Source organism: Mobula birostris, chromosome 21 (genome assembly GCF_030028105.1).
Source record: "Mobula birostris isolate sMobBir1 chromosome 21, sMobBir1.hap1, whole genome shotgun sequence".
In the NCBI taxonomy this organism is placed as follows: Eukaryota; Metazoa; Chordata; class Chondrichthyes; order Myliobatiformes; family Myliobatidae; genus Mobula; species Mobula birostris.
The window spans coordinates 37663447-37686963 of record NC_092390.1 but is presented as its reverse complement, the minus strand read 5'-3'; the positions used below and the strand labels follow the sequence as shown (position 1 = coordinate 37686963).

General features: G+C 43.6%; 1 protein-coding gene across 2 annotated transcripts in view; it reads left to right on the top strand.

The window, feature by feature from the left end:
• slc35g1 (solute carrier family 35 member G1) overlaps positions 1-23237 on the top strand; it is a 47501-nt gene extending 24264 nt beyond the window's left edge. Inside the window, exons 1-3 of one of the 2 annotated variants that reach the window (XM_072239323.1) lie at positions 9746-9829; positions 18178-18358; positions 21175-23237. In XM_072239323.1, coding sequence (XP_072095424.1) covers positions 9796-9829; positions 18178-18358; positions 21175-21934 — 975 coding nt within the window. In that variant the 5' untranslated portion in view covers positions 9746-9795 and the 3' untranslated portion in view covers positions 21935-23237. Of the gene's footprint in view, positions 1-9745; positions 9830-18177; positions 18359-21174 lie in introns of those variants that run through there. The other variant, XM_072239322.1, reaches the window with a different exon arrangement.
• Positions 23238-23517: the final 280 nt, after the last annotated feature.

Genomic DNA, 23517 nt, shown 5'->3' with positions numbered 1-23517 from the left:
TGATCTGCATGAATAGTATGCAAGACAAGCTTTTCACTTTCTTGTTACATGTGACAATAATAAAATGATAACTATTGATGGGATGAAATGAACTGTAAAGATTAGATTAGATTATGAGGACACTCAGTCCTCGTTTATTGTCATTTAGAAATGTATGCATTAAGAAATGATACAATGTTCCTCCAGAGTGATATCACAAAAAAAACAGGACAAACCAAAGACTAACACTGACAAGACCACATAATTATAACATATAGTTACAGCAGTGCAAAACAATACCATAAATTGATAAAGAGCAGACCATGAGAACAGTAAAAGAAAAGTCTCAAAGTTCCGATCGACTCCTGATAGTCCTTGATAGCAGGCGACAGAAGGGAGAAACTCTCTCTGCCATTAACCTCCAGGCACTGACAACTGTCGATGCATTGGAAGCACCCGACCACAGCTGACTCTGAGTCCATCCGAAAACTTCGAGCCTCCGACCAGCCCTTTGACACCGAGCACCATCTCTGCCATGCTTTGACTTCGCCCCGGCCGCTGAGCAACAAGCAAAGCCGAGGACTTGGGGCCTTCCCCTCCAGAGATTCTGGATCACACAGTAACAGTGGCAGCGAAAAAGGCATTTCATCTGGAGCAACTTCTGTTCCTCTGTTCTCTCACGTCTGTCTCCATCAAATCAGGATTGTGCACGGCACCCTACTTGACAGATTACAGATATCATTCACCGGAGTGGCTGCGCAAGCTGCATCGCGCCGCCATCTTCTCCTCCTCCTCCACGATATGCCATGCAAAATAAAGCTTTTCGCTGTACCTCAGTACACATGACAGTAATAAACTAATTATCATTTTAGTTGATCCAATTCTTTCTGGCAGCTTGTGTTCTAATAACACACAAAATGCTGGAGGAACTCGGCAGGCCAGGCAGCATTTCTGGAAAAGAGAAAACAGTTGACGTTTTAGGCTGACACCCTTTATCAGGACTTCTCTTTGTGTTCTAATGATGTTTAACATGTTTTTAAAATCCCTAACCTCTCCTGTTGTGATTCTTTGCTGCATACTTCAATCTGCAATCACCTTACCAAAAGTTTTCATTCATTCAAATTTATCCGGAAGTTATCAGTAGTTGTTGCTAATAACTTGAATAATGGGCTTTGATCTATCACTAAATTAATTACCAGAAATTGCATTCCACTATGCACTTCATTTGATTTGTCAGGGGAAAAATGCTTCTTGAGTTAGAAGATTGTATGTTTAATTTCCAGATGTGCATGTTATCAATCTTGTTTCTGCTATGCTCCCCTGAGCATCTCCAGCAATACTGGAAGTACTGGTCTGCCTTATCAATGTCAAAGATTTCATGACTCTTATTTGAAGAAACTGGAGAGGCTCCTTTACTGGCTTTGCGACTGTTGACCTCATAACCAGTTCAATGAAAACACATTATAATCATTATCTAATCTCAAACAAGGGAAAATCTGCTGACGCTGGAAAGCTGAGCAGCACACACAAGAAGTGTGGTGAGCGGGTCAGGCAGCATGTAGGAAGAGAGTACAGCCAAATGTCTCGAACTTCCAGTAATGTCCCCCCCCCACCCCCACCTCCTTCACCATTCCCCATCCCTTTTTCCCTCTATCCTTGCCTGCCCATCGCCTCCCTCTGGTGCTCCTCCTCCTTTCTTACGTGGCCCTCTGTCTCTTTCACCAATTTACTTCCCAGCTCTTTACTTCATCCCTCCCCTCCCCCCCCCCCCCCCGGCTTCATCTATCACCTTGTGTTTCTCTCTCCTCTCCCCTCCCCTCCCCCCACCTTTAAAATCCACACCTCAACTTTTTTCTTCCAGTCCTGCCGAAGGGATTTTGGCCCGAAACGTCAACTATACTCTTTTCCATAGATGCTGCCTGATCTGCTGAGTTCCTCCAGAATTTTTGTGTGTGCTGTTTAAATCATTATCTCATAGAATCATATGTAATTGGATTTGTGTTTCCACACTTCTGGTGTCTATATACAAAATCCATTGGAAAAAATATTTGGTATATACTGAGGAAATATATTTGGTATATAATGAAGGAAGTGATGGGAGTGAAATTCAAAATAAAACTGCTGGCAATCTATAATAAAATGAACAAGTGCTGGGAATATTCAGGCTACATCTGTGCATCTGTGGGAAGAGAAATGCGGTTATTTTTTCTGGATGAAGACACTCTCATAAGGAGAGGAAAGAAGCTCAGGGAGATTGAGGATGAAGAGAGATGACTAGTAGGATAAAACTGGGGTGCCCGAGGTGATGAGGTGTAAACATGGTTATCTGGTCAGTGAGTGAAATGAGAGCAAGTAGAGAGTGAGAACGTAGACAATGGTGTGTAAGACTTGTGAAATGTAGAGCAGGAAGGCAGATCAGGCTGGGCATGTTCTTCATTCTCAGAGGTAAAGGGAGCCATGGGGGAGCAAATGCGCTAAGCCAATGTCACAGATGGGCAATTGATACTTATGGAGAAATCAGGTTTCCTGAAACTGTAGAATTCAGCATAGAGTACAGAAAGCTGCAAAGCACCCAGAAGGAAGATGGGGATCAGTCCTGTAGGCTTGTGTGGGGCCTCAGTGTAACAGTACAGGAGGCCATGGGCCAAGAGGCTGGAGTGGGACAGAGAATTAAAATGGCAGACACCAGGATGTTCTGGTGGCCCTGTGCAGTAAATGCAGATGCTGTGCAAAGTATTGTAGAGGAGACCATATTGTGAACACTGAATGCAGTTACCTTCCGGTTATTTGTTTTCTTTTCCCCCTTATCTTTCCTCTGCAATTGGAGGACATGCTGAGCCAGATCTGCTGGTAACGTCTTTCTGCTCTGCACTTTATAACTCCTACAGTGTTTCATCTATGCTCTTGCTCCCTCTAAAATGGAGGGCTGTGTGGGAAGGAGCGGTTAGATTGACCTTGGAGCAGGTTTAAAGGCTGGTGCAACATCGTGGGCCAAACTGTGCTGCTCTGTTCATTCACTCTTTGAGCGGAGAGCCATGTTTACAGTTTGTGCCCCTGGACATCCCAGTTTCAGCTACTCTGTAACTCCTACATTATTTTGCCCATGCTCTCGTTCACTCTTTGACTAGATAACCTTGTTTACAGCTTATCCTCATGGCCACCCCAGTTTTACCCTATCAGGGACTGCCCCACACCCACACCCCTGCTACACCTTAACAAAATATTTTTGTCTCCTTCTCAGTTCCAACAAAGTGTCTTCAATGTGACACCTAAACAACAGGAATTCTGCAGATGCTGGAAATTCAGGCAACACACATCAAAGTTGCTGGTGAACGCAGCATGCCAAGCAGCATCTGTAGGAAGAAGTGCAGTCGACGTTTCAGGCCGGGACCGTTAGTCCTGACGAAGGGTCTTGGCCTGAAACGTCGACTGCACTTCTTCCTACAGATGCTGCTTGGCCTGCTGCGTTCACCAGCAACTTTGATGTGTGTTGCTTCAATGTGACACCAAACTGCTTTTCAAGTATTTTCAACACTTAATGAGCTAAAGTTATTAAGGAAGGTGTGATATACTTTCTGTGAAAACTTAGGTAGGTTCGGACTTTATTCCTTGGAACATAGAGGATTGAGAGGAGAATTGATAGAGGTATAGTTGTCCCCTGCTTTTCGAACGTTCGCTTTACGAAACCTCACTTACGAAAGACCTACATTAGTACCCTGTTATCGCTTTCAGAGGTGTTTTCACTGTTACAAAAAAAAAATCAGTGCGTGATGAAAGGCAGCGCGCCCCCCCCGAGCAGCCGCTCTCCCCAGATTTGGAACGGCATTCTCGCCGGCATTGCTTAAACACGTGTCTGTGAGCAGTGGTTTGCAAGATGAGTTCTATGGTATTGGAAAAGCCCTCGTAAGGGTGTTACACTTAGCATAAAACCAGACATAATTATGCGTTTCGATGGTGGTGAACGAAGTAAGCACAAAGTGAGTTTGGCTTGTGGAAGCTGACGAAGATGATGTTGAAGAGGTTTTGGCATCCCATGACCAAGATCTGATAGATGAAGAGCTGATGCAATTGGAAGAAATAAGGATAACAATCGAAACCGAATGCAGTAGCGAACTGAACGTGAAGCAACTGCGTGAGATTTTCGCTGCAATGATAAAGTACGACTTTAATTTTGAAAGGGTATGTAGGTTTAGGGGATATTTGCAAGATGGTTTGAGTCCTCACAAAGAACTGTGTGATAGAAAAATGCATGAGGCTCAGCAGTCAAGCAAGCCTTCCACATCAGCCACAGCAGACGACGAACCTCGACCTTCAACATCAAGGTAGGCAGAGATAGAAGGTGACCTGCCTGCCCTAATGGAAACCTACGATGACGAGATGACACCCCGGTGTCCCACCACCCCAGCCCCCAGGCCGCGGACAGATACCGATTCGCGGAGAATGCAGCGGTAGCCAGGAGGCACACAGCACATCTTTAAGAAAAAAGCCGAAATAAACATGCTATTTAACTAGGTGCCGCCCGACATGTAATTGTCGGCCCAGATCAGAGACAACGCAATTGGAAATCGGCACTGATCTGGGCCGACAATTAACGTGTTGAGTGGCACCTAATTAATTAGCATGTTTGTTTCGGCTTTTTTCTTAAAGATGTGCTGTGTGCCTCCAGGCTACCGCTGCACCCCAGAGGGTGGGGGCCACTGCACCACTGAACCTGCGATGACTCAGCCTAACACACCATCATCAGTGTGCTCGACGCTGTCCCGATTCTGGTAAGTGATACTACACTGTACATACATTATTTCAACTTTATATAGGCTGTGTATCTTTACGTGTTATTTGGTATGATTTGGCAACTTCATAGGTTAAAGGTTACTGGAGAGAGTGTTTTTGCCAACAGTGCTTGCGTGAGATTTTTGCTTCGGCGAACGCTGCAGTAATGATTGTGGAAAAGTATTTCTACTTTATATAGGCTGTGTATTTATCATATCATTCCTGCTTTTACTATGTGTTACTGTTATTTTAGGTTTTATGTGTTATTTGGCGCGATTTGGTAGGTTATTTTTGGGTCTGTGAATGCTCTTAAAATTTTCCCATATAAATAAATAGTAATTGCTTCTTCGCTTTACGACATTTCGGCTTACGAACCGTTTCATAGGAACACTCTACGTTCGGATGGTGGGGGAAATCTGTATACAAAATTATGAAGGGTATAGATAGGCTAAATGCATGCAGGCTTTTTCCACTGAGGTTGGGTAGGACTGCAACCAGAGGTCATAGGTTAAAGGTGAAAAGTTTAAGGGGAACATGAGGGGAAACTTCTTCACTCAGAGGGTTGTGAGAGTGTGGAATGAGCTGCCAGTACAAGTGGTGCATGGAAGCTCGATTTCAACGTTTAAGAGAAGTTTGTGTTGGTAAATGGATAGCAGGGGTATGGTGTGCTATGGTCCTGGTGCAGGTCAATAGCAGTAGGCAGTTTAAATGTTTCAGCACAGACTAGAAGGGCCAAAGGGCCTGTTTCTGTACTGTACTTTTCTATGACTGACTTCTTGTTTTTGAGTTGCAGGGTAGAGATAGATTTTTTTTTTGGAGGACGTTAAACTAACATGATTTGAATGGAAAAACAAAATATAGGTTTTCAGGGTTTTCAGTGTTTTTAACATGGAGTCAAAAGCTGAGATGTTCGGGTGCTTGGAAAGAAATACAGTGGGAGGAATTTTAGTAACAAAATTCAGTCAGAGCTCTGATCATTTGGTTTCAAACAGAAATGATTGGATAAATTGTGTTGAAGACAAAAATAAAGCAGTTTTAAAGAAGTATTTAAAGTTGTGTTTGGTGTTGTATTCTTTGTGGTCCCCCTGAGCATTGCTGGCGTGGCAACACTTGCAGGCTACCCCAGCACATATTTAGGTTGTGTTGGTTATTAATGCAAACAATACATTTCAATGCATGTTTCAATGTATATGTGATATATGAATCTGAAGTTACTTTACATGAAAATGCTGCACGACTAACAACTCAAGACTGAGAATAAATGCCACAGATGAGAGGTATTTGCACGTTTTGGCTTCGTTATTGTCACTGACTGAATGGTAAACAGAATGAGGTTGGTGAGGGCAGATTAGACGGAGAAATTAGCTTCCTGGTAAGGGACAAGGCAGAAGCTGTTATAAGGCTGAATAAGTGGGTGGAAGGGCAATGACAGAATCAAAATTAATGATCAGAAAATGTCCTACTTTTGGAAATGCCTTCAGTGCTTTCATGTTCATGATCATGCAAGTATTGTAATATGTATGATATGAGGAAATTTCTATATTTTGGGGAATTTCCAAGAGATTCTGAAATAATGAACAACTTCCTTGTGGTTATTTAGGGCAATTGTACATGGTGTTTAGATAAAGTCCTGCCGAAGGGTCTCGGCCTGAAGTGTCGACTGTACTCTTTTTTTTCCATAGATGCTGCCTGGCCTGCTGAGTTCCTCCAGCAATTTGTGTGTTGCTGAGATAAAGTTTTATTTGGGTTAAAATCCAGTGGTATGTTTGTGCCAGTGGTGTAATGGCACTGATTTAGCCATTGAATATGGGTGTGGTGATTAATGTTCTTGTCGTCTATTAATATCTCGAGAGCAAAAGGGAGATTTGAGACTTTGTAATGTTGAAAGGTTTGAGAATTTTTCAAGTAAATCACAAGGACTTAAACTTTATTACCTACTTTTTCCAACAAATACATATGTGAGGGGTTTCTTCTTTTATGTTACTGCATAGGCTAATTAAAATGGCTTCTTTGTTATGTTAACTGCTGAGAAAGTTCTCTTGCTAGCAGCTTGTTTGGGTTATATTGATAAGAGAGCGAACGAATAAATTGGGATAGATGTTATCCTTCTTGTGTGTCTGTAAGCTATTGTGATGCATGGGTTTTTGGGGGCAGAAGGCGCGATGGGGAGAGGGAGGGTGGATGCAGTGCTGTGACTGGCTAATGGGGCCGAACCCTGAGCAGGAGTCCGAGGTCCAGGGTCTTCGGCGAGGAGAGGAGACGGAGACAGACTCATGTGGAGCGTCTGGTCGACCACTGTGGTTGATCCCAGGCGGCAGGTCGAAGTGGTCAGAGGAGATCGAATGGTGAAGAGAGGATCGTTACTAGAGCTCCAACTGTTTGTGCACGAAGAGATTGAACTTTGATAAGTTTGGCGCCTTTTATATTTTATCTCTATTAATTATATAGTTCCAGTAATATCTATAAATTGTAATCAATTAATCGTATATGGTGTCTTGTCTGTTATTTAGCGGGGTGGGGTACATCACACAGCATCCACACAAACTTAATTCCCCAGTTTGGCGGGGCCGAAGGCTGCTCCCCTTAGACGACAGCGAGCTGAGTGAGCCTGAGGCTTACCAGGGGGGCTACACTTGGGGGCTCGTCCGGGATTGGATTCAGTGGTGTGCTGTATGGTTGCCCTGTTTAAATCAGCGCTGCTATGTCCCTGTGGGATTGCGGTTAGTAATGTGTGTCTCTGGGGGTTACTTGTTGGTTATTGCTGTATACATGTTAGTTGAGGTCTTGGTTCGAGTTCAGACTAGCCCTGATGAGTTGGTGGTGGGACTAGGGGCTGTCCATACTGTTAGGAGAGAGAGGAAAGAGTGGTCTGATTCGGAGATAGTGACTGCGAATAAATGTTCCAGCTATGGCAGGTTCTGCCTGGCTTGTGGGATATTGTCCATCCCTAAAGGGGTGGAGGCGTATGAGACGTGGGTGGAGCGGATCTCAGTTGTTAGATGAGTGCTGGTGCTTGGTTGAGGGAGAGAGACAGGGATTGGTTGAAAGTTTGAGTAGACGGGCTGTTGACAGTGTTAGAACTATCAGGTTCAATTACCCCGTAGTGACAGCTGCCAGTTATCTGAAAGTGGGGGGGGGAAGCTTTCAGTGTATCTTCTCTGGCTAGGAGGGCAGCTAGATTGCTTGCAGTGCCAGCAGGATCATTTCAGGGGATCAGCCCTTCCTTCAGTTGTTCAGCTGATCAGAGAGGTGTCGAGAAACTTAGTGGAGGCCCAGTGGGCGGAATGGCTTGGGGTCTCTGGGGGAGCACGTTCCCAGCAATGTACCAAGGAACTTCTGAAAGGAAAAGACCCTATTCCTGAAGGCTTAGAGGGACCACCCTCCAGTGTGTCGTTACGGATATGCTATGCTAAAGCCATCCTCGACATCGGGCTGCAGGTCAAGTTGTTGTACAGTTTGTTTTACAACCGGTGTCTGAAGCATTTACCCTTGACAACATTAAGGGGACTGGAGATTTGGGGGTACCAGTGCCAGTAATTATTCAGCAGACGATGATTGGTTAGTGACCCTGGAGTTCATGTGGGCATTGTCTGGGCACCCAGCATTCCGAGCTGCTTCTGAGGACGTGTGTAGCAGCCTTGGGCTGGTACCGAATTTAAACAAGACCCAATTGTGGTACGGCCCGGGGGTAGTATCTGAGGGTGAGACACTCTTAGTAAACGCTCTGAAATACCATGAGGAAGGGGAGTTGACTGCTGAAGACACCTTGATGAGAGAGAGGTCGTGGCGACTGGACCCTGTAGCCGTGGAAGATGTAGGCTGTGTGTGTGTAGATTATAGGACTCTGAACAGGCGCGCTGTCATTGACTAGAATACGGTCCTGAGGGCTGAAAATGCTACGGTCTGTTTGTATGGTGCGACGTGGTTTAATGTGCTGGATCTGAGGAGTGGATGTTGCCAGATCCCGATGAGTGAGGCCAATGAGGAGAGGATGGCCTTTATAGGTTCCCTAGGATTCTTTCGATCCAAAAAGATGCCCCAGGGCATATCCGGAGCCCCTGCAATCTTCCCGTGGGGCATGAGGAAGACCATGGAGGATGTGGAGGTGTTCGAAGTTTTGGCGTATGTGGATGACCTAGATTTTGGATTTGTCTTGGGGAACTAGGATGCGAGGCGAGTGATGAAGCCCAGGTGACAAAGAGTTAAAGAATTAAAACTTTCTTTGGACGAGTGCCAGGTCTGGAGAAAGAGGCAGTTCCGGGGAAAAGCGACCGAAGCGAAGTGTAAAATGTGGAGTAATTTTTGGCCGGCGGAATTTGGTGCAATCTGAGAAAAATGACCCAACTTACCAGTTGAACTTCCTGGTGTTGGAACAGACGGTGGTGGACCTGGGGATGGAAACCCAGGTCATCAATTGGAATGAGACACTGGGGAGAGAGGGGGTTTGCACTGCTGAACTGAGTGCTCAGAAATGCAGGCTGGAGACTGAATGCCGCACTTTTAGAACAAACTTTGAAGACTTGGAGCCCACGTTTGTCAATGTGGAGATGGAGAACCGGAATTTCATGCAGAAACTGGCCACTTACTGATGAATTAATCCAGAAAAGATTGGAAGACTTACAAGTTGGGGAAGACCAAGGAAGCTGTCTGACTATAGCCAACAGAAGACCGAGAGCTCGGAGAGGAGAGTTTGACTACACTTCAGAGGAGGTGAAGCAATCGAGGACAGGTCGCGGAAAAGGGAAGCGGACGCTTGAAGGGAACCTGAAGATGACCATCGACCGTTTAAGTGAAGTGGAAAAACTGAAAGTTGACCTGGAAGAAGTCATCAGGAAGAAAAAACTGGTGGTGTAATTGCGTCCCAGATTGAGATGGCCAAGAAGCGTGAGTCAGAACTGCTGAGACTGGGGCGAGAGTTGGAGGAGTCAGAGAAGAAGCTGACATCTCGATTACAGGAGGCTGAAGAGGCTGCAAAAGCAGTCCAGGCCAAGTGCTTCAGTTTGGAGAAAATCACACAGCAGCTACCGATCAAGGAAATGAGGAAGAATGCTGATTCGAAGGGTGATGTGCTGGACATGTGGTACATGCTGCCTTTCACTAACTTCCCCTTGATTGAGGAAGAGTCTTTTGGCCCTTCTCTCACTGGGTCAGGTGTAGTGGGGAGGGCTAGCTGTGGGCTAGTAGTAGTGTCCGAGCCTTAAGAGTTTAGGTGAGGGGTTACGGAGGTCTCAGAGGATTAGAAAACTCCCAGATAGTTGGCCTATGTAGCGCCCATGGGACCGGGCATAAGGTCCACTGTGTTGGGGAGAAATGTCACTGTTTGTACCTGGATTAGGTTTTTGTGTCTGCAGGAATGGTTGGAGAGTTATTTAGAAGTCATGAGGACATGATTTTGTTTGGTGGGGGGAGAGTGTAAGGGGTTTCTTCTTTTATGTTATAAAATTAGCCTACGCAGTGTAAGGAATGGCTTCTTTGTTATGTTATAATTAAAATGGCTTCTTTGTTATGTTAACTGCTGAGAAAGTTCTCTCGCTAGTAGCTTGTTTGGGTTATATTATTGATAAGAGAGTGAATGATGTTATGTACCCCATAACTGAGTTGCCAAACCAGCAGAAATGGACCACTTAGTTGGAGTCTGGATTACTGGAACTAAGAAAGTTTTGTTAAAGAAATAAGTAATCGTAAGGTTATAAATGCAACAGGTTAGCAATGATAAAACACACATGTAAACAGAACTAGGATAATAGGAATCAATCAAGCTCTATTGCAGTCTAGGGGTAAAATGATTAGTCTCCAGTGACGCAGAGTTCAGTTCAGCTGAGTACAGTTCGCAGTAATCGCTGTTGTGCCGTTGGAGAGAGAGAGAGCGAATATGCAAATTGGATTCAGACAGACCTTTGATGTTCCTCGCAGTTAGCTTTCGGGTGAGCCCTTTTAACGTCTTCTGAGGTCACCGACTGTGACCCCTCCGTTCCGGATACGATCGTTCTTCCCCGGTGAACCCGGCACCCAGGCAAGGGTGGACACACACACCAGGTTCCCGCTGATTGTACCTTTTCACCCTGTGTGTCTATGGTCGGTCCCGTGACCGGACCTCCAAACTCCCACCAACTTGTGGGGGCACACTGCACTTCCAGGGTCTCGTTATCTCATGATCTCGTGGTGTCTGTCGTGCCTTAGTGAACCTATTCCTTTTATCCCCCTGCTGGGGTATCGCCTGTCCATCAAACTTCAAACAGTTCAGGTTCAAAGCAACCGGTCTGTCAATGCTCGGAACTGTGTCTCTTTTCGTTAATCTCTCTTCTCTCTCATTAACATTTTGAACGCTTCTCCCTTTGTCTGTCTTATCTCTCTCATCAGCATCAATCTTCTGATAACTTGGTTTTTTGTCACACTCCTACCCTTCAAAGGATTTTTACTGGGGTAAAAATTATAGGCATGAATACATTATTAGATACACACTAATATACAGGGTCATCAGCTATTCGGCTAATACAGAGAACTTTAAGTTGTCAACACCCTGACAGACAGTCAGCAATCACCTTTCCGTTCCTTTTATATGTGTTATTTTAATAATCCTCTAAGACCAGGCTCCAACTTAGCAAACTTCATAGTGGACAAAAACACTAATGGATTGTGATCAGTGTAAATTCTCAATGGTTTCCGTCCCGGACAAAGATAACAAGGGTCGTCCCACTCAAACTTAGCATTCTTTGGCAAGAGCTTAGTAAGAGGAAGGGTAATATCCGCAAAGTTTTTGCAAAACTTCCGATAGTACCCCATCATCCCCCAAGAACCTTCTCAGGGCTCCCTTGTCTGTCGGGTGGGGACTTCAGAGATAGCCCGCACCTTAGCCTGCATCGGAGCCAACTGCCCCTGTCCTACCACAAATCCCATATAAGTGACCTTCGCGTGGCTGAATTCACTTTTTGCGAGGTTCACTGTCAGGCTGGCTTCAAACAGCTCCTCCCACGTGTCACTCCAGACCACTAATTCGCCAATATATGCTTCTGCGTTCTTTAGCCCTTTTGTCACTGAATTAATCATCCTATAGGGGTGTTGCTCACTAGGCTGACCTGATGTGACAACAACACCACGTCCCAGCTCTTTACATCGCCTCGGGGCATCCGGACATATGTGTGCATGCCGGTTAATTAGCTTTATCAACGGCTCACTTTGTTCGGGGGTTAAGTGAGAGAAATCATCAGCAAAGTTGACCAAAACAATAGAGTTCTCCCACCTCATCGGCACCATACTTATCTTTTCAAAATGGGTTTTCCCCTTATCAAGAGGCACCCTAACCTCATTAATTTTCAGGATAACACCAACTAGATCTGCTTTCTGATCGTGGTCAGCATTTAACATGTTAATAGCCTGTAATTGTGTTAGCTCACATCTACAATAGTCAATAGCATCCTTCCTCCTGTGTGGCCAGTAAAACTCTTTCATGATTCTACCGACTGTTTTCCTCACCCCAAAATGTCCACCGAGAGGTATCTTGTGGTCCAGGTTAAGAATCTCATCCCCATAAATTTTTGGCACCACCCCCCATTCCTCATCTGTGGGCACGGTACTTGGTCTCTATTTCCTCCTTCGTACTCCCTCCTTCACATAATAGCCCACTGGCTCCCTTTTTAATTCTGCTTCAGAGCGGGCTGTCTCCGCCAAAACCATCAGCTCCTCGTCTCGATCCTGTACCTGTACAAATTCCTTCCTTGCTAATGATAAGTCTACCTTAACTTCTGTTTCACTACGCTGCTTCTCACTTTCTAACCCCCCCCCCCCCCCCCCGGTACAAGGCTGGTAAAAAAACGTCTTGGCTAAATCTATATTCACTTCGGCAGCCTTTCTGGACACACGCCGAGTCACTGCGCAAACGGGATAAACCTGTTAGTCCATGGGCAGGGCCTCAATGCTGGCAAGCTGGCTTGTCAATCTTACTGCTGGGTACACCTCTCTGCCGGCGAGGTCATTACGGAGTAAGACCTCCATGTCTTCCATCGGTAGTTCGGGCCTCACCCCGATCGTGACCGGTCCGGAGACCAAGTCGCTTTTTAGGTGTACCTGGTGCAAAGGTACTGCTTCAGTCCCTTTCCTAATGCCTTTTATCACCCTGACCTCCCCAGTCTGGGTCTCTGAACTAAAGTCTAACGCACTCTTTAATATCAATGACACATGCTCCAGTGTCTCTCCAGACCTGTACTAGAACCGGGTTTAACCCCTCCTTCACCGACACCAATCCGGCCGAGATAAACCTCTCGCGCCCTTCCTGAACTTTATCAGACCTCTTCTCCCCTAGCGGTTTGTTTACCAGCTCAATACAGTCAGTCGGAACCGTCGTTTTTCCTTTTCCCGCCTCCTTCTTTGGGGCAAAGCACCTGGACGCAAAATGACCAGCTTTCCCACAATTATAGCATACAACCCCAGGAGACTTCCTACCAGACTGCTCCTGGTCTACCTTATCCCTCTCACTAGTCCCCGGCTTACTTTCTGATTTTTCTGGCGGACTCTCCCCGCCGTCCTGACTACCCTTCTAGTAGCCTTTACTCGGGGTAAACTTCGCTTTATGTGTCAACGCGTACGCATCAGCTAACTTAGCAGTTGTGGCTAAAGTATCTGCCTCTTTCTCATCTAGGTGGGTCTCATACCTTCAGGGACATAACCTTTAAACTGCTCAATCAGTATTAGCTGTAGCAGTCTGTCATAATCCCCATGGACCCCTTTCGAGGCCCACCAACGCTCATAATACATCTGCATCTCATGGGCAAACTCTAAATACGTGCGGCCCCACTGCTTCCTCGCATTCCGGAACCTCTGACAGTATGCCTCCGGGACCAACTCATAAATCCTGAGTATGGCCTCTTTCACCACATCATACCTCTGGGCATCTTCTGCGGACAAGGCCGAGTAAGCTTGTTGTGCTTTCCCTTTAAGTACACTCTGAAGCAAAACAGCCCACTTATCCCTTGGCCAGTCCTGTCTTGCAGCAACTTTTTCAAAATGGAGAAAGTACCGATCAACATCGGTCTCCTCAAATGGGGGAACCAGCCTAACCTCCTGGGTCGCCCTGAATCCTCCGCCTTGGTTCGGCACGGGCCCCTGCGCTAGCATCATCCTTAACTCCTCCAGCTCAAATTCCCTTTCCCTCTGTTTCTCCCTCTCTTCTCTCTCTAACTGCCTGTCCCTCTCCTCTCGCTCCAGCTGCTTTATTCTCTCTTCGCGTTCTAACTGCCTGTCCCTCTCTTCTCGCTCCAGCTGTTTTACCTGGAACTCGTGCTCGAGTCTCAATTTTTCAGTCTGTAGCTGTACTGCTTCTCCACCAGGTTTTCCCATAGATACCACCTCCACCTCCCCTTGGGGAAACACACCTTTAGATGCATAGTGCTCTATGATAGCTCTGTGCCTCTCCGCTCTCCTCATTGTCGACTTTCCCTTAACAAGGTTCAACTGTTTGGCCACAGTTGCCAATTCTGATTTCCTGGCATCCTCTAATGCCTCCAAGGTTGGCGCCTTTAGAAATTCCTCAATCTCCATTTCTGCTGTTTGCTATTTCTTTCTTTTGGGAATTTTTAACCCAATCAATTTACCCCGTCCCAAATTTAGAATTCAAAATCGCGGACGAGATCCCCACTTATGTTATATACCCTGTAACTGGGTTGCCAAACCAGCAGAAATGGACCACTTAGTTGGAGTCTGGATTACTGGAACTAAGAAAGTTTTATTAAAGATATAAGTAACACAGTACTCTAATCGTAAGGTTATAAATGCAACAGGTTAGCAATGATAAAACACATGTACACAGAACTAGGATAATAGGAATCAATCAAGCTCTATCGCAGTCTAGGGGTAAAATGATCAATCTCAAGTGATGCAGAGTTCAGTTCAGCTGAGTACGGTTCGCAGTAATCGCTGTTGTGCTGTTAGAGCGAATATGCAAATTGGATTCAGACAGACCTTTGATGTTCCTCGCAGTTAGCTTTCAGGTGAGCCCTTTTAATGTCTTCTGAGGTCACCGACTGTGACCCCTCCGTTCCGGATACGATAATTCTTCCCCGGTGAACCCGGCACCCAGGCAAGGGCGGACACACACACCAGGTTCCCGCCGATCGTACCTTTTCACCCTGTGCGTCTATGGTCGGCCCCGCGACCAGACCTCCAAACTCCTACCAACTTGTGGGGGCACACCGCACTTCCAGGGTCTCGTTATCTCGTGATCTCGTGGTGTCTGTCGTGCCTTAGCGAACCTGTTCCTTTTATCCCCCTGCTGGGGTATCGTCTGTCCATCAAACTTCAAACAGTTCAGGTTCAAAGCAACTGGTCTGTCAATGTTTGGAACTGTGTCTCTTTTCGTTAATCTCTCTTCTCTCTCATTAACATTTTGAATGCTTCTCCCTTTGTCTGTCTTATCTCTCTCATCAGCATCAATCTTCTGATAACTTGGTTTTTCGTCACAATGAACAATTTGGGATAGATGTTATTCTTGTGTGTCTGTAAGCTATTGTGATGCGCGGGTTTTTTTGGGGGCAGAAGGTGTGATGGGGAGAGAGAGGGTGGATGCGGTGCTGTGACTGGCTAAGGGGGTCAGACCCCGAGCAGGAGTCCGAAGTCCAGGGTCTTTGGCGAGGAGAGGAGACTGAGACAGACTCGTGTGGAGCGTCTGGTCGACCACGGTGGTTGGTCTCAGGTGGCGGGTCGAAGTAGTCAGAGGGGATCGAATGGTGAAGGGAAGATCGTTAATAGAGCTCCAACTGTTTGTGCACGAAGAGATTGAACTTTGCTAAATTGGGTGCCTTTTATTTTATCTATTAATTATATAGTTCCAGTAATATCTTTGAATCGTAATCAATTAATCGTATGTGGTGTTTTGTCTGTTATTTAGCGGGGTGGGGTACATCACACAGCATCCACACAAACTTAATTCCCCAGTTTGGCAGGGCCGAAGGCTGTTTCCCCTAGACGGCAGCGGGCTCAGCGAGCCTGAGGCTTACCAGGGGCCTACACATATAATATTGGATTATTTTTCGCAATAAATAAATAAATGAACAGGTATAATTTTTTTGTTATTTATTTAATTGGGTTCTCTTTATTTCGTTTTAGGACTTGTGTGAAGATCTGATCACATTTTAGGTCACACTTATGCAGAAATAGAGAAAATTGTACAGTGTTCACAAACTTTCTAACACCACTGTAGTCTGCTTCACCATTCCATAATGGTTGACTTATTATCCTTCTCAGCCCCATTTTCCTGCCTTCTCCTAGTATCCTTTGACGCCTTTCGTAATTAAGAACCTTTCAAGCTCCGCTTTAAGTATACCCAATGACTTGGTCTCCACAGCTGTGTGTGCCAATGAATTCCACAGATTCACTACTCTCTGGCTAAAGAAATTCCTCCTCTTCTCTGTTCTAAATGAGTGTCCCTCTATTCTGAGGCTGTGCCCTCTGGTCCTAAACTCCCCCTCTACAGGAAACATCCTCTCTAGATACACTTAGTCCTGCCCCTTCTATATTCAATAGGTTTTAATGAGATTTCTCCCCTCATTCTCCTAAACTCCATTGAGTACAGGCCCGTAGCCATCAAAAGCTCCTCCTACATTAATTAACACTTTCATTTCCGAAATAATTCTTGTGAACCTCCTTTGGCCCCTCTCCAATGCCAGCCCATCTCTTATTAGAGAAGGGGCCCATAACTGGTCTCAATACTCCAAGTGTGGTCTGACTAATGCCTTAAAAAACCTCAGCATTACATCCTTGCTTTTGTATTCTAGTCCTCTCAAAGTGAATGCTACCATTGCGTTTGCCTTCCTCACCACTGCCTCAACTTGCAAGTTAACCTTGAGGGAAGCTTGCACGAGGACTCCCAAGTCCCTTTGTCAGTCCTAGTAAACTTAAGCTCTTTACCAAAAGAAACAACAATCAAACAATGCAGTCCACTGTTGGTTGCAGAAAGAAAAATATATACTGTATACATGTTTACCAGACTTGCAATTGAAAGAATTCCTGAAAGTTTGTACTCTGTCAATTGTTTTTTTGAAACAGCCAGTTTGAAATGGGCTGGGTTGATTAGACCCAAATATTCGAGTGTCCAGGAGATGTGGTAATAAACTTCCAAGTACAGCAAAGTAACTTAAGCCTAAGTTATTAACACAAAATAGAAAGCACAAATAAACCACACAAAATTCTACATAGCAGGTCATAAAAATATCCACAATGATTTCAGGGCACACTATTCTTGGTCACCACTTGATCGTTGCTGTTTTAGGGAACGCTGAATACTGACTCACTCATGAAATCCTGGGTCCCAAGCACTAATCGCAATTTGCGGCCCCAGTTGAAGATGATAAAACCAAGAAAGCAAGAAAGGCACCCTAATAAATATGAGTTTCACAAACTTAGAGAGACAGGGAGACTCTTTGGTTTTTTTCTCATGCCATTAACTCAGCCTTGTTTTTCTCATTCAAACAACACATGTTCATTAACACAGTGTTCAGCATATCCTCATAATTCAATTATCATTAGACACTTTAATGGTCATCATTCATTAGTCCACCATACTTTGGACAATATTATACATACTGTAAACAATAAGCCTGAATCCAAAAAAGAATCCATCAAACCAACTTAACAGACTTTATGAAAGAATCCATCAATCTAGCTCTCAAAGTAACCATCAGACACTTAGTCGTTAACAGACATTCTCATGTTATGGTGCCTAAGACTGAAAGAATTAAGCTGCCATCAGCAAACATTCCACAGATCCTAACAGTGCTCACTCTGTACAGACACTTAATAAACATTACCCACTAATAGACATACAGACCCCAAATGCTAGGGGTTCAGAAAGAATTAAATTGTCATTTGAACTGTTCAGACATTCATCCAATATTTTACAAAATTTAATATGACACTGCTTTATTATTAAGTTGCTGAGTGATAAAATGATAAACCATGTACCTTTTAAAATTTAAAATGCTTAACAAGAGAAGAATACTATGTGGCTCTTAATATGATTTAACAATATATATGTTATATTTTAAACATAACACTGTTGTTGCTAAATGGCTTCCATGTAGCTCAGTGAGAACAGAATATTGCCAGGGAGGAACCCAGTCACCATGTAGAAGACTTGTACAGATGAGATTTCATATACCAATGAGCTATTAGAGTCCTTAATGGTAGGAGTGTGACTGTGCCTTAAAGTATAGTGTTTTATTTACTAGATGGGTGGAAAGTCTGGTTGGGAGAAATTAGGTACTCTATATTATAAATAGATAGTAAAGTTACAATTTACTCAACATATTGATTATGTTACTAGAGTAAAGTTGTAATACTGGAAGAAGTATTATAAGCTGGTTGCTGTGAATGACCAGTCCTGAAATGTTAATTCAATGATCCTGATTTAGTAAATGCTTTTTTTAAAAAATTTTCCAGCACCAGAGAAGAAACCTAAATGGGTAGGCCTTGGTTTGTGTTACGCACTGTTGTCCGGTGTATTCTTTTCGCTCCTTGCTCTGCTGGTGAAGAAAATTGAAGGAATCCATGCTCTGGAAATCAGTGGGATTCGATGTTTATTTCAGTGGCTATTTACATTCCCAATTATTATCTACAACGAGTAAGTATGAAATGTGCATCTTGTAGCTGGCTATGTATTGCATGCATTATGATTGAACTTGCTGCAGCATGAGGGGGCAGAATCCACTCACCCAGAGATAAGAGACTCCTTTGAATTTCTCGGTGTATTTTATAGGCATTCAAGTGATAGGGCAGATTGAAGATTAACTTAGTAGGAAAATCAGAGACGCAGTAGTGGAGTGAAACTGCAACAGTTCCATTTGAGAGTGTTTCTTAAGAAAGTAAATACAGGGTCACTGCTTTACAAATAAAGGCACAAAGCATTAAAACTAGGAGATCGTAGAGTACTGGATCCAATTCTGAAATCTCACTTTCAGGTGGATATATGAATCTATGAGAGGGTGCAGAGTAGGCTTTGGTACGATGTTTCTTGGCATTAAGGGCTTCAGTTATATTGATTAAAAAGGAGATGAACTTATCTCTTGAGGATGTGGGAAGGAATCTGAGCACCCAGAAGAAACACCATGTTGAGTATACTAATGTCAGGACCGAACTGGGCCACTAGAGCTGTGAGGCAGCATTTCCACAAGTTACACCACGATGTGGTCTGCAGCTCATCATTAATTCATTCCAATAGTTGGCAAGAGTGAGGAATTGATCAAAGTATGTATATGTTACCACATATTACCTTGAGATTCACTTGCTTGCAGGCATTTACAGGAAAATAAAAAAATGCAATGTAATTTTTTACTCCCACTTGGAGTACTGTGCTCAGTTCTGGTCGCCTCACTACAGGAAGGATGTGGAAACCATAGAAAGGCTGCAGAGGGGATTTACAAGGATGTTGCCTCGATTGGGGAGTGTGCCTTATGAAGACGGGTTGAGTGAACTTGGCCTTTTCTCTTTGGAGCGATGGAGGATTAGAGGTGTATAAGATGATGAGAGGCATTGATCGTGTGGATAGTCGGAGGCTTTTTCCCAGGGCTGAAATGGTTGCCACAAGAGGACACGGGTTTAAGGTGCTGAGGAGTAGGTACAGAGGAGATGTCAGGGGTAAGTTTTTTTACGCAGAGAGTGGTGAGTGCGTGGAATGGGCTGCCGGCAACGGTGGTGGAGGCTGATACGATGGAGTCTTTTAAGAGACTTTTGGATAGGTGCACGGAGCTTAGAAAAATAGAGGGCTGTGGGTAAGCCTAGTAATTTCTAAGGTAGGGACATGTTTGGCACAACTTTGTGGGCCGAAGGGCCTGTATTGTGCTTTAGGGTTTCTATGTTTCTAATTTATGACAAATTATGCCAATAAAAAAAATCTGAGAATGTGAGTTGTATTAAATCTTTGAAAGTGAGTCCAAGTTGAGTTGTGGTGAGTGACGTTAGCCTGATGGCTGTAGAGTAATAACTGCTGAACCTGGTGCTGTGGGACTGAAGGCTTCTGTACCTCCTGCTTGATGGTAGTAGTGAGAATAGAGCGTGGCCTGGGTGGTGTGGCTCTTTGATGACAGATGTTGCTTTCTTGTGGCAGTGGTCCATACAAATGCGCTTAATGGTGGGGAGTGGCTTTGCCTGTGATAAACTGCGCTGTATTCACCACTTTCAGTAGACATTTCAATACCAGGCTATGATGCAACCAACTGGGAAACTCTCAACTGTGCATGGAGATGACGAATTTCTTTAGCCAGAATGTGGTGGATCTGTGGAATTCGCTGCCACTGGTGGCTGTGGAGGCGAAGGCACTGGGTATATTTAAGGCAGAGGTTGATAGTTTCTTGATTGGTCAGGGCATGAAGGGTTCAGGGGAGAAGGCAGGAGATTGGAGCCTGAGAAGGAAAATGGATCAACCATGCTGAAATGTGAGAGCAGACTCGATGGGCTGAATGGCCTAATTCTGCTCTATATTGTATAGCTTTATGGTATTTGCTCACAATGAAAGTTTAAATTCCTTTTGTTAGGATTTTAGAAGAATTTGCTGGGTTGGACGGAAATATTTTCTGCTTCCAGGGCTGTCTTAAATCAGAGGAAGTAATCTTAAAATCACAACCCCCCCCCCCCCCCCCCCCCCATTAAGAGGAGAATTTTAAGAAAAACAATTACTCAGTAGGGTGGAAGAAGTACTGCAATAATACTTGCAAAATAATTGGAGTCAGTAATTCAGTTGATACTTTTATTGGGTTAGGTAAAAAAATGATGTGTCACCAAATTCTCTGAATGGAGTTGGGATAATGATCTACCACAGAATGGCAGTAAAGACCTGATAAGTTTATTCCTGTTTCATTCACCTTTACTTCTATTTACTAAATGAGTTTTGTCCCAAGGAAATGGGAGAAATATGTTGACAAGTGCACCTCAATGTTCAAATGAGGCATGCAAACTAAGATCATATTGAATAATCCTGAAACATATTAAGATGAGATATGAGAACCATTTGTCTGTGTGGCAATCATTTGAATGGGACTGAAGTATGAAGATGTTCAGATGAGCAGGTTTTGGGAATGAGGCTGGAGCTAGCTTTGGTCTTGCCATTTCCTTGGTAACCACGATGGGTTTGTATCTGCTGTACATTTTGGGTATAATGGCTGTTGACTTGGATGGGTCCAACTTGAGTGGTAACAAATGAAATGTCAGCCAACACTGTAGGCATTAAAACTGAAACATTAATTACAGTTAATTGGGCAGATTCCATTCTTTCCATAATTTAATATGAAGTTGAATGAAAACAAAGTTATGCAGTAATATTTCCTGTCTTTAAACTGAACAAAGGAAGTGAAATATGGGTAGGAAAACACATTTGAGCTTGATCTGCGTGCTTCAAATTTCATGCCTTAAACATGCTTTAAAATGTGTCAAATTGTTTTACAGAGTGGATATTCTGGGACCAAAAGCTTTGAGACTGTTGCTTTTCTTACGAGGACTCCTTGGAGCTACAGCCATGATGTTGTTCTTCTACGCTATTCAACAGATGCATTTGGCTGATGCCACTGTCATTATGCTCAGCAACCCTGTCTTTGTCTCCATATTTGCTTGGATTTTTCTGAAGGAAAAATGCACTTTGTTGGATCCCATCTTCATCATTTTTACTTTGGTCGGGGTCGTTCTTATTGCTAGACCACAGTTTCTCTTTGGCACTCAAAATGTGGGATTTGAAAGTGACTACAAGAATCGCATCAAGGGAACGATGGCTGCTTTCGCAAGTGCACTCTGTGCGTCATTGACGTTGATCGTGATCCGCAAAATGGGCAAATCTGTAGATTATTTCCTCTCCATTTGGTACTACTCGGCAATTGGATCGATCCTAAGCATGACTGTGGTTTCGATAACTCGGGAATGGAGCTTGCCCTCCTGTGGGATGGATCGAGCATTTTTAATCCTGATTGGCCTACTGGGGATTGGAGGGCAAACCTTTCTCACAAAAGCTCTGCAGATAGAGAGGGCTGGCCCTGTGTCTCTTATAAAGACAGCAGAAGTAGTCCTAGCCTTTATATTGCAGTATTTATTCCTAAATCGCTCTCCTACCTGGTGGAGCCTGGGAGGAGCTATTTGTGTAACAAGTGGTACCAGTGGAGTTGCTCTTCAGAAGTGGTACACTAGCACCAGAAAAGAAAAGAAAGATCAAAATTAACCAAAGCTCCTTGTGTTTGAAAATGATGGAGATCTGCTCAGGAACATAGCTAAAATTTGAATGTAGTTACTTGTTCATTGACTGACTTTCTGAACACTGACTAAATACTCAAAATCATAAACCACACTTTTGACAGGATAATCAACAATTATTTAAATAATGTATATTTGAATTGAAAATTTTCTAATAATTTGAACTTTTGTCACGTAAAATCAAGTTGCAATAATGCTGTGTAAGTGACTGTGTGAGATTTTGCACTACATGCAGAGTTTGGATCCTGGAACCCGGCCAGGAGCTCTGTTAAACCAAATATGGTTGAACTTTGATGCTGTTGCCTTTGAGTCAAGAGGCCATGGGTTCAAGCCTCTCCCCAAAAACTTGCATACTGTCTGCACTAAGAGAGTGCCTTGTAAATGAGGCAATAATCTAAGGCCCTGACTGCCCCTTCAGGGGTATGTAAAAAAACACAAAAGATCTTCACGACACTCCAAAGACAAACCAATTAATTAACTTCTCATTCTGTCTGGATCATTATTTATCTCAAATCCAAAAAAAAACACACGAATACCTTGTTTATTTAGTTTCTACTTTGGAGACCTTGTGGTGTTGTGCCACCAGTGACTACATTTCAGGGAACTCCATGGTTGTGAAGCACTTTAGAATATCCTAGAGTTATGAAAAGTATGTAATTTATGTATGGTTTCTTGCTTTGTATCCAAATGAGGGCTACTGAGTAATACTGATCACATACTTGCTGTGGGTGACAGCTTCATAATGCTTTCTTTACACAAGTTTCTAAAACTGCATTTTAGACTTTTCCATTAAAATGTGCAGTTTTATGCAATAATAATTAATAGAATATTAAAATATTTGATAAAAGATTTAATTTTCCCATTTTGACATTTCAATTTAGCTTACTTGAGGATAAATTAAGGTTAATAATTTTATGTGGAATATTTGTTGGTATAATAAAGCTTTTTTGTTTCTGTTGAACAATCATCAAGCAACATATTGTTTTATCAACCTACTAATTGATGGTATTGCCCCAGAGATTTTCTATAATAGATCCAAACGGTAATTGGAACAGCTGAGTATATACTGTAGTTGGTTTGATCTATATGGAATACAAAATGTATCAGGCAATATGGTACATCAATCTGGAACTATAGGCTGCACATTAAAGGATTATTAAAACTGAACAATGAGTATTAACTACTTTTGACTATCTGTGCAATCAACTTTTTTGAAGCAGCTACTGAAATGCGCAAGTGGAGGATTAGCATTGCACCAAAGCCAAAGGGAGATTGTTGTTGGGTATTCCTATTTTTGAATAATTGTAGTTTGTATGGCACAAAGCAGAAGAATTCTATGCAATAAGAAGGTTCCAAAGTACTAATAGACTCTGGTATTGGGTCGTCTTCCTCTTTTTCCCCCAAATTAGGATGCACAAGTTGTTATAGTACCAACATTCGACATGTTGGATCAAATTCCACCCTCTGCTTTCTTTGTTAGACGATTGCTTTACCAAAGTAAAGTACTACCTCCATTAATAAAGCACTGAGAAGAAAGTGTATGTAAGTTGC